General features: G+C 44.0%; 1 protein-coding gene across 1 annotated transcript in view; it reads left to right on the top strand.

Annotated features, from left to right (window-relative positions):
- The first annotated feature begins 8,012 nt into the window (after positions 1-8,012).
- Positions 8,013-11,982, top strand: part of LRRC72 (leucine rich repeat containing 72) — an 833,487-nt gene continuing 829,517 nt past the window's right edge. Inside the window, exons 1-2 of the mRNA XM_044065565.1 lie at positions 8,013-8,069; positions 8,414-8,487. Coding sequence (XP_043921500.1) covers positions 8,013-8,069; positions 8,414-8,487 — 131 coding nt within the window. The remainder of the gene's footprint in view (positions 8,070-8,413; positions 8,488-11,982) is intronic.

Below are 11,982 nucleotides of genomic sequence, written 5' to 3'. Positions count from 1 at the left end.
CCTGTAGTTTTTAGTTTTTAGTGTTAGTTTGTTAGTCTGTATTGCTTCCCCTCCCCCCCCTCAGTGTTCTGTGTGCCTTGAGTGTGTGGTGAGTGATTTGTGAGTGGGAAATAGGTAACTTTTTCTTCTCCTTTTCCTTCTTTAGTGTGTTTTTTCTTGTAGAGACTTGGCTGACCCCTAGCCTGTCTTTAAAAGGTGCACTGAGTGTGGCCATAAATTGTCTCCTGCAGATGGCCACACTCTTTGTGGGATGTGCTTGGACATTGCCCACTTGATTACTGATTGCGCTATCTGCGCGGGTTTTAACCTGTGCGCTATAAAGGATAGGAAGACTAAGTTGGCCTTAAAAGGCCTTCTACCCACTTTTGAGGCGGCTGCCTCGTCCACTGCTTTGGTCACAGCAGCTGCTGTGGCAGCCTCTCCTTCCTCTCTTGCCTTTGCTTCTCCTCCCTCCTAGGCTGGGACTCAACCTCCCGTTTCTAAGCCTGTGGAAGTGGAGCGAAAAAGGGGCAAGAGAAGGAGAGAGAGCAGAAATCAGACAAGCACTCTTCCAAACCAGAGAAATGCAAGAGGTCTCCAGACCTTCCTTCTACTCCCGCCAAATGTCAGGCTAGGATCTGTGACTCTCCTCAGCTCCGATCTCCGAGATTTTCCCCGGAGCCCATCTAGGGCCTCAATTCCTTGACCCGCTAGGTTGGAGTCCATGACCTTGTTGAGATCCATGCGTAGCTTATCAGAAGTTGACATGGATAAAATGATGAGGAGGTTCATTCGTACTCAGATCCAGATGGGGGTCTTGCCATCCCCCTCTCCCTCTGGAGGGGGTGCTCGCTTCCTTTTTTCACACCAATTTCTCCTGCTCCGATCCATCCACCAGGTTCAGAGTGCTCTGATCCAAGGATGGCCTTAGGGGGTCAGTGTCGACGGTACCACCTGTTTCCTCATCACCGACAGCTGCCTGGAGCATGTCGGATATGGCCAGTTCAGATCCAAGTGGCTCTTGGAGCAGGAGCTTGGGTGTCGGATCTGAGGGAGCAGAACTTTTTTCTTCGGCTCCGGCATTGTCGGGCCAAGTTCCCTCCCTTGGAGCTCCGTCCACTTTGGGCCCGGCTCCGATTCTCGCGTCGGATCCAGGGAGAACGGCTTTCTTATTGGTAACCCAGGAGGCTTGTTCTCCCTCGGCATTCGACGTGGTAGAAATAGTTCTCTCCACTGGATCGAGACCCTTGACTATTTCCTCGGATTCTGCCCTGACACTCTCGGCTTTGTCTACACATCCCATCATTTTACCAGAGGGGCAGCCCATGCTCGAGGAGCCCCAGGTGGTTCCCCCTGAGGAACAAGTGACTTGTAAGTTCTCCCCCAGAGATCCCCATCGGAGACATGCCTCGCAAGCATACGTGTAAGAGGAGGCACTTGGACTCCCCCGAGTCCCTCACTGAAGACACAGATTTGGATGATGGGGAAGGTTCCCCCAGGTCACCTCCCGAGGATGTCTCCTTTGGAGACATCATGGAATCCTATGCCAGCGGGGAGGTTGGTCCACCCCCAACCTTCTTCTGACAAATCTGTGTTCCTGGTGGCTTTTGACATGGGCCTATCTACTTCCTGGGTGTACCCTCCCACAGATCACCTGGTGGACCTGGTCACCTCACGGGCCTGGAAGGAGCAGGACACCATGAAACCAATCCCTAAACATCCGGATAAGATCTTAAGTCCACCATCAGATAGACTGGCGTAGAAGAAGGGCTCCCCCGTAGACGCTATGGTGGTAGCAGCAGCCACAAAAAAGGAACTAGCCCAAGAGAGTTCCTCAGTTCATCTTCCTGATCGAGAGTTGCAGATGATGGACCACTTAGGGAAGCAGGTTTATGCGTCAACAACCTTTTCCATCAGGGCACTGAACTACCTGGCCCACATCACAGGACTCCAGCATGACCTGGTCAAGGAACTGGCTGAGTCTCCCCCTTAGTCCATGTCGCAGGAGGACAGGGACATGATCTACGTGAGGATGGCCACTTTAAAAGCAGTCTCCAACATGTCCATGCGACTCCTCTCACATGCTACTGAAGGAACGGCTAGGGCTGCCGGGTCCTGTGTGTCCATGAGGCGCAACGCCTGGCTCAGACTATGTCAGTTTTCGGAACCTTTCAAGGTGTCTTTTGCCAATGCTCCTTATGACGGCACTACTCTTTTTGATAAGACCATCAAAGAGACTTTAGTCCAGAGTGAGAAGGATGGGAAGACACTGTCTGCTGTCGGAATCAGCTTCTCGAATCCTCAAAGATCCTTTTCCCAGATTCAGAGAGGACAAAAGAAGATATGGTTCTGGAAGTCGCAGTATTCCCGGGACTCTCAGGGCTCTTCTTCCACCAGAGGCAGAGAGTGGCAGGATAGACACTGGCCCAGAGGCAGAGGGGGTCCAAGGAATTTTGGGTCTCGAGAACCTTTCTCTGACAGCCCCAGACAGCAACCCTGAGGGATTGCCTGACTGCTCTGCTCTGGAGGCAGTCTGGGGACGATTGTCATTGCATCTGGTGGCATGGGAGTCCATAAAATCAGACCGCTGGGTGGTTCAGATCATATCCAGAGGATACTCTATCCCCTTTGTGGTTCCTCCCAAACACCTCCCCGACATACCACCCACGCAAAGGGAGGCAGCAGCACGGGAACTCTCCAAGCTGCTAGAAAAACAAGCCATCGAGCCTGTCCCCCCAGATCAGTCTGGATCGGGCATATACTCCAGGTTCTTTTTGGTACCAAAGAAAATGGGTGGACTTAAGGTCCATTCTGGACCTATCTACCCTGAACCTGTCAGTTGCCAAAGAAAAATTCTGGATGGTCACACTACAGTCCATCATACCGTACCTGCAAGAGAGCGACTGGATGTGCTCATTAGACCTCCAGGATGCTTATCACATAAAGATGCACAGAAGCTCCAGGAGGTTCCTCCACTTCTGGCTAGGAGTCAGTCATGACCAATTTCGAGCCCTACCCTTTGGTCTCACCACAGCCCCCAGGGTGTTCACCAAAGTGATGGCATGGTGGTAGTAGCGGCTCACCTGAGGCATCAGGGAATTAAGGTCTGTCCGTACCTGGATGATTGGCTCCTAACTGCTCCCACCAGGTGTCTACTTTCTCAAACCAGGGATTATTTCTTAAAGCTTGCTCTACAATTGGGGATTACAATCAGTGCATCCAAATCACTTCTAAATCCTGTCCAGGTGATAGACTACATTGGGGCAAGGATAGACACACTACAGTGTAAAATCGTCCTGACTACGGAGAGAGTACAAAGCCTGAGGATGCATGTCTCCCTGATCTACCATTCTCATCTTCCCTTGGCAGAATCAGTGTTGAGGGCTTTATGTTCAATGGCAGCAACCGTTACACTTCTTCAGTGCGCCCGGTTACATATGCAAGTACTACAGTGGACACTAGAGGTACAGTGGTCCCTGTTGGAGCTACCATTATTATATCCAATACACTTCAAGTCGAGTCTGCTGGTCATCCCTTCTGTGGTGGATGTGCTCTTTGGAAATCTTGGAGGGACAACCTTTTGTTCCAGCCTCTGCCCAAGCCATAGTGACTACAGATGCCTCCCAACTTGGTGGGGGTAACATTGTTTGAGCAGGACAGTCCAAGGCCTGTGGTCCCCTGCCAAGATCAGTTTGAACATAAATGTTCTAGCGATGAGGGCAGTCCTTTTGGTGTTGCAAGCCCTTCATGCCTTCCTTCCCTTACGAGTGGTCTCTGAATCTTTCAGTAGCGGATCAGATCTTTCTGGAGTGGGGTCAGCCTTGTGGCAATCTCTTTGCATCTCCTTCCAACACGAAGTGCAAGGTTTTTGCTCTGAACCCCCTGCCAGGGGAGTCCCCCAGAGATGCTCTAGTCCATGCTTGGCCTCTGGGTCTTCTGTATGCTTACCCCCCAGTACCTCTTATTCCAAGGTTTCTACAGAAAGCTCGTCAACTGGGGAGCAAAGTGATCCTCCTTGCCCCATTTTGGCCTCACCAGGTATGGTTTCCCTTCCTTTGGGCTCATCTTCTGGCTCCACCGTGGGTCTTGGATCCCATTCAGGATCTGATTTCACATCCATCAGAGGTTCCTCATCCTAACCTGGACAGTTTGAAGCTCACGGCTTGGCTGCTCCAGTTCCCATGAAAGCTAGGACTCCTGGATTATTCTCTTCAGTTAGGTCTGTTCTAGTGGTAGCTCATAAGTCTTCAACCAGGAAGATTTACCGCAGCAAATGGAAACATTTTTTCTTTAGGGCTTCTCAAAGGAGTTTACACCCTTTCACGGCTCCTATTTCTGCCATTCTTGATTTCCTAGCCAGTATTTTTCAGCAAGGAGCAAGCTCTTCTACTATCAAAGTTCAATTAGCTGGCATCTCACATTTTCACATGGGTGAGAATTCTGCCTCCCTGACCTCTTCCAGACTGTGTAAAGCCTTTATCATAGGTACATTCCTGTTACACTCCCATGTCAAGGATTCTGTTCCTCCATGGGACCTTACTATGGTTCTTCAAGCTTTGGTCACTCTGCCGTTTGAACCTGCTGCAACCACAGATCTTAAGTTCTTATCTTGGAAAACAGCATTCCTGGTAGCTATCACCTCTGCTAAAAGGGTTTCAGAACTGCAAGCTTTGTCCATCAAAGTTCCATATATGAATTTCCATAAAGATAGGGTTTCCCTTCGGACCAGTCTGTCCTTTCTTCCTAAGGTTGCATCACAAGTTAACATCAACCAGACCATTAATTTACCTGTTTTCTTCCCAAACTTTGCTAACAAAATGGAATACAAACTCCACTTGTTGGATGTTCATAGACAATTATGATTTTATTTACACAGGACCAAAAACTTCCGTAAATCCGATCAGTTGTTTGTGTCCTTCTGTAAACTCTTTTTGGGTAAACCTATCTCCAGGGTCACTATTGCTAGGTGCATTTCCTTGTGGATCCTTCAGGTCTATAAGGATAAAGGTGTGTCTCCTCCGGGTCAGGTGAAAGCTCATTCCACTAGGTCCATGGCTACTTCTGTGGCCTTTTGGTCTAGAGTCTCATTGGATGATATTTGGTCTGCAGCTACTTGATCCTCATCTCATACCTTTATTTCTCACTACAAATTGGATTTGACTTCTAGAAGAAAAGCATCCTTTGGTTCCGCGGTGCTCTGGAATATCCTTCCATGAGGGCCACCCAGGAGTTTAGTAGCTGGGGACTCTGTCCCACAGTTTGAAGACCAAATGAAGTAAACTACTTCAGATAAAGAAGTTATGTACTCCCTGTAACGTTCCATCTGAGTAGTTCTACTTCATTTGTCTTCAACCGTCCCTCCCTCCTTCCCCCTGACCTTATCATATGAACAGCCTGTTGGCTGCAGTGGTAGGTCATGAAGTATTCTTCAGGATGGGTTATCAGTATAAGGGTCAGAAAACTCGATCTGGGGATTGGAAGGTAGTGGAGGTGTATTATGGCTAAGGGGAGGAGCTTGGAGCTCGGAGCAGATGCTAGTGAATTTGCCTGCTTGGATCCAATACGGATGCGGTAACCACAGGTCGAAGACAAATAAAGTAGACCTACTCAGCTGGAACATTATGGTGAGTACATAACTTCTTTTTTGTCCAGCAACTGACAAGTCATGCACAATTCAGAAATGTTACTGCATATACCATTCTATTTTATTTATTTTTGGGGGGTGTTTCATATAGGCAAGGTAGTTCTTAGGACTCATCCTTCCTTCATACTTGTGGAAGTATTAAAGCTGACACTAAATCATGACGTATATTTACATGTCTTCTATCACAACCTCCAGAACAGAGGAGAAAGGATATTATACTTACAAGATGTGCACAGGCATTATATACAAGTAGAGACATGCCAGTTTTGAAATCACCAGAATGTAAAATAGTTTAGTACTTTCTTCTCCATTTAGGCAAAATACTTTTTTCAGAATAACAACTCTCATTACAAAATGGTTTAAAAAAGACATACACACAAGTCATGTTCTAAATAACCAATTGCATTTAAACTCTCCCAGTTTTGCTGCCTTCTTCTTTAAAATATGTTTAATATTTATTGTTTAGCTGAGCCCAGGAAGCAGGTTATCCTCTGATATGAACTGACAGCACAATTCTTTGATTTCCAGAAGTTGTTTATGTCCCCTTATTAAGTGGGAAAATCCAGCTGATAAAATATAAAAAAAGAGAACTTGTTAAAATGTATACAGTTAGAATGTTTAATTTTTCTGATGACTAATACATGGTAATTTATTATCTGTGGTAATTTTCTCTATGTTTTATCTAAATAGTATGCTTCGCATGCATTACAAGTAGCAAGATGTGCAACTCCATTACTGTTTCAAGTATGATGGAGTTTAACTCCAATTGTTTTGTCATTTTTAACAACATATGGGCTGTTTGATATATATTTGCATTGCTTACAAATTCCATATGCAAAAGTACCAGTCCTCCTTACTTCAGGGGGTCTTGATCACGTTTTTTTTTTTGTTTGTTTGGTTCAAACATATCTTTAAGGCTATTTTTTTGTTAATAAGTAAAGTAAGGTTCATCACCCACATGCTTCAGTATGCCAGCATTTCTTAGAAATATTTTAAGCTGGCTTTTAACTTTCTTATTATATTTTGGTTATCAGCTGAGAATTCTAAGCCAAAGGAGGTATTTATGCATCCATTAAATCTGCCTATATTATCTTTGATTTGTGTGTTAATATAGGCTTATATTATAGCTGCCCTTTTATTTTTCTGGTTAAGTTATTCTTAACTTGGAGTGTCTTTCCTTGTAAATTCTGTGGATTTCATTACATTGCAATACCAGATTTTTTTCTAACTTATATACAAGAACAAATAATTTCTTGCAGCCAGATCAGCTCTTTGCATGCTTCATAGTAGACAACAAGGTACTCCTTTATCCAACCAAGCAGGGTCTATGTTACTGCTGGTAATACTACCTTGTATTACAAAAACAATGGAAAAAATGTTGGAGTACCATGTGAGAGGCCATTTTTCTAGGACAGAAGCTACCAGAGCAGCTTTCATGGAAATGTCTCAGCCTAGAGCATCCATGAGGCAAACATTTGAACTATGTGCACACCATATCTAAACATCCAAACTGGTAATCAGACCAGAGACTGCTTAAGTTTTGTCACAGCAGTCTTACTGGTCATACTTTGACCACAATTTCTCCAGTATGATCTGTAGTACTGCTCATGAATAAGGAATCATAGTTCAGCAGTGATTCTTATGATTAAAATAGTACAATTATATGAGTACATTCAAATAACAATAGTGTTTTAGTTGAATGACCACTGTTGCCTTCAAGCTCCATCCAAACTTCTTCCTGAAAACAGCCATCAAATCATTGTACTGTGTATGTCTTGAAGGTGGGTGGGGGAAGCAAAGTTGAAACATTTGTGGATTAGAAAAAGGTGGATAATAGATCTTTACATTTCTTTCCCTCTCTTGCCATTCAAGTACCAGCTGGAAGTGACCAGTGCTTAAGAATAGTGCCCTGGGAACCCCTCTGGTTTGTTACCAAATATGAATGTCTTTGACATTTTTGCATTAGCTGAATCAATGAGTTCAGACTGAAGACCCTGGGCATTAGTTACCCCTCACCTGTATGTACTTGCTAGCAATCTTCTTTCCAAAAAAGAACTGAAAATCGAAAAACTTGGTGCACTTTTAAAAACAGCTATGATTATGAAGAGTGTAAGTGTACTTATGAAGAGTATGAGTTTTTTTATATTCACTCATACCGCTATATCAACTGTAGTTGTACTACATTGTAATTAATTTTATTAAGTGCGTATTAAGTGTTGTATAAGTGTTCTACCATTTAGAAATTGTTTCCTGCATTTGTCCTGTATATACTCAAAATGTATGCCTTGACGTAGTATGTATTCTGTTCGTGTTTCATGTAGAGATTTTCTCCCCAGGCCTCCACTGAAAATGGGCTCTGTTTGGCCCAGTGGGCTTTTCCGGTAAACAAATGCCAATAAATAAGAGTTTACTTGCACAACTTTTCTTTCCAGTGCTAGAAGCAGAGGTATGATAGACAGTCTGTACTATGTATTCTATTTGTGTTTCATGTAGAGATTTTCTCCCCGGGCCTCCACTGAAAATGGATGTGGTTTGGCCCAGTGGACTTTTCTGGTCAGCAAATGCCAATATATAAATAAGAGTGTACCTGCACAACTTTTTTTTCCATTGCTAGAAACAGAGGTGTGATATGTTGCATGGCATAGATTGGTGCTGAAATAAATGACTGTGTCTCAGTCAGTAGCTATTTCTTTTGCAGGGTTTGCACCTAAAAGAAAGATTACAATTGAGAATAAATGTGTGCTTTCCATATTTGTCATAATCCCTTCTTTTCTACATTTGTGTTTATAGGCTGTCCAAGATCAGTTGAAAACCTGGAACTATAAGAAAAATGTGGATGTTACTGAATTATATCTTGCACGAAAGTAAGTATCGCAGCCACAGTGGCATACCCTTACCAACTGCAATAATAATGAAAACATTCCAACAATATGGGGTGTCATAGTCTATAATTGTAAACACCTCATATTGATTCGGAGGTAAAGATCTTTGAAGTACCCATGAAAGTTTGATTAGAGTGATGTTAATATTGCTTTTTTTAACTGAACTGTGTTAAGCAGGACATGCTGTTTGTATTATTATTATTATTATTATTATTATTGCTATCATTATTAGAATAAACAATGTATCTTGATGAATTCTTAATGCAACATAGATAAAACATGCAAAGAAATTAAACAAACTGCTGGAAGTTCTCCTAAAGACTTGTATTAGCACAGTTGGTTAAATATTCCCCAGGATTCACGAAGCCTCCGTGTAAGAGTTATAACTCTTACACGGAGGCTGCAGTTAAACGGAGTGATGTCAGCATGCTCTGCATATTCATGAGAGCATGCTGAATCACACCTAAGTCTAACAATGTCCATGTAAGACAGTAGGGGGCGTGTCCGTAGGCTGAGCCCTGCAAGCGGACACGCCCCCAGAAGTGTAAAAGTGCCCAAAGTAGACACCCACAACAGAGTCCACGGAAATGTGAATAAACACAACACAACACATGCCCCTACAGACTATAAACATAAAAGAAATATAAATGAACATGTCATATTTTTTTTTAAATTGTAAAGATGTTTAACCGTGAGTGCGCTCGTTTGCGCGGGCGTGCCCGTAGCGCAGCTACAGTTAGCAGTCAGTGGGAAAGCATATAAGAACTAAATATGCAAAATAAGCCAGGAAGCAATAGCGTAGCGGTAGAGATGTTGGCTGAAGAGCAGGCATTCATGGTTCGAGCCCCCACAACACCAATTTTTTTTTTTTCAAAATAAGCAGGAAACGAGTCCCTGACAAATATGTACACATAAAACCCCAATATATGTAAAATGTAATGAAATAGCCCATTTATATTGAAGAAATGTGAGGTAACAAATGAATAAAAACTGCCAGATGTGCCCATAGCTGAGCTACAGTTTAACAGGGTGAGTGTATGTGCCCATAGATAAGCAGTGGTTTAACTGGTGCAAAATGAGTGCCCGTAGCTGAGCAGTGGTTTAACACGCTAAATCTATGTGCCCCTAACTGAGCTGAGCGTAATATGCGTGCCGATAGCCAAATGAGGCTTAAACCAGCGTACCCCGTTTGCGCGGAGCTGCGCACCGCGCAAACAAGCTAACCGACGGGCAACGTTGAGCAAGCCGTATCAAAACTGCCTTTACACAGACACACCCCTCAGCATGTCTAGACAGTCATGAAAAATGAAAAGCAGTGGCCAGGTTCGAACCCAGGATACTATACACCATAGTCAAGGTACAGAACCACTAAGCCATGACAGCAGTACCTAGAAATGCAATAATAGCTCATATATAGGAATGAATACAAACTAGAGCATGACAATGCAGGTTTACTGAAGTTGATACAATTCCAAAATGGCCAATCACAGATATGTGCGGGAAAAACGGACTATATAAGCCCCATAGGTGGGAATACACAGCATAAACGATTGTAGAACAGACCTGCAGGCAGAATGTCAGGAGTAGGAGAGGGTAGTCGCTTTCGAGCGCAGAGGTGGGATGTTGAGGAGTCCAGGTACATGGCCTGGCTCCTAGTCCACAATCATGAGGCCCAACTCATGCAGGGCCAGGTCCTCTGGGGAGCGTACAGGGCTGAGGCGTGGGACCGGTTGGCTCATGAACTCACCAGTGCCACAGGGATTCCAAGGACAGGTGAGCAGGTCCGTCACCACCATGCGGACCTGAAGAGACGCAAGCAGGACCAACTGAACCTTTGGATCCAGGAGGCCCGGCAAACACCCAACGCCCCACCACTGAGTAAGTAACATTTAATTATGTATGTAAAAAGTTAAACTAGCTGATATTATGGAGATGTGTATTCCAATATTACTTTAATTATATTACAGCTGCAGGTGTCCGTTCTGCGAACCGCAGAGCCTATGGCGATAGGCTGGTGCGGTTGCGCCACCAGGCAGGTCAGTAATCCACTACCAGTAACTGTAAAGAAATATCAAAGTATGACAGTCAGCATAAGAGTGCAGTGTAGTCAGTAAGGAATAAAATCTGCAAGTAACAGTGTGAAAGTGTATGAAAGTATTGCTTGATCACAATAGTTTGCAGCCTGTAAGTGTAAGCTAAACATGAAACTGTGCTGACATATATCTTGAAATAAAAATGCCCTGCCTGTAAGAAAATAGTACACAACCTGCAGCAGGCTGAAAAGTATAGCTGCAGAAGATGATAAATCACATGTGTGAAATATATCCCTGTGGAAATACTGAAACATGACAGAAGTGAGACTGCTGGAAAGGATTGTAATAACTACTGTTAAAACATGTCAATAAAGCCTAGATGTACCATCCTGAATAGTAAAATGAAAGCAAGTGAGAGAGTGTGAGAAAGTGCCATGAATCCAGCAATACAGTAGTAATAACCCCTGAATAAAGTATACTGCAGTCAAGACAGAATGAAATGCATGTGAGATTCAAAACCAAACAGCTAAATCTGTTCAAAGTGTTGCTGCATCTGGAATGTGTATCCCAAAATCAGGATATGTTGCTCTCAGTCTGCAATATGCAGATAGGATGTTTGTCTGATATACCATACATCCACACTTGTCTACAGCCATATAAAGCAAATGTACCCTAGATGTAGCTGAACAAAGCTAGATATGAATGTGTATGAAGAACCATAGAATGTATATTGATGTTGCATTAACAGTCCTATCACCAAGTTGAAATAGTTAACATATAGGAAACTGTAGTTAGAACAGTAGTGTGTATATAACTGTAGCTATTAGAAATGTACAGCATATGTATTGTTATCCGAAGGTGTTAATATTACTTTCTTCACCCCAACCTATAACTACATATAACCCATTCCACGTGAAAATGGTATGTGCAATCACAATTAACACCCCTGGACGTTTGTCCTGTTGGGTCATATATATTTGCATGTCTGTTGATGCATCTGCCCTGTTCATACATCCACACCTGATGGCCTGTTGCCATCAATTAACCCTGCATGTTGTTGGACTGTGTATTTCTGTTCAAATTATGCATGTGTTATGCACGCTGTTCAATGGTGTGAATATCTGGGTGTTTGGTTAATGGGAATACTAATGCATGCTGTTACAACTAATTGTGAATGGTATTATATGTCACTAACCCAAACTGTCATGACATAATGCAAAACATAGAACGACAAGGAAGGCGGGTTCCAGCGGACCCACCTCTCCCACCTCAGCTGGCGAGTGCACCTGGCACTAGTGCCGAGTCCGGACCCTCCTCCAGTGGCCCTGTGCCACCTGCGGGTGGAAGCACTGCAGGGGATGGGGCTCGCCCCCCCTCTGCAAGTGTAGCCGGAGGAGATCCACCACTCACCCTCCGTAACGTCCGGACTGTGGTGCGTAGGGAG

The sequence above is a fragment of the Protopterus annectens genome, chromosome 3.part0, assembly GCF_019279795.1.
Source record: "Protopterus annectens isolate FY-2018-M chromosome 3.part0, PAN1.0, whole genome shotgun sequence".
Taxonomy (NCBI): domain Eukaryota; kingdom Metazoa; phylum Chordata; order Ceratodontiformes; family Protopteridae; genus Protopterus; species Protopterus annectens.
The sequence above is the reverse complement of the archived record's forward strand: the minus strand, read 5'-3'. Positions and strand labels throughout refer to the sequence as shown.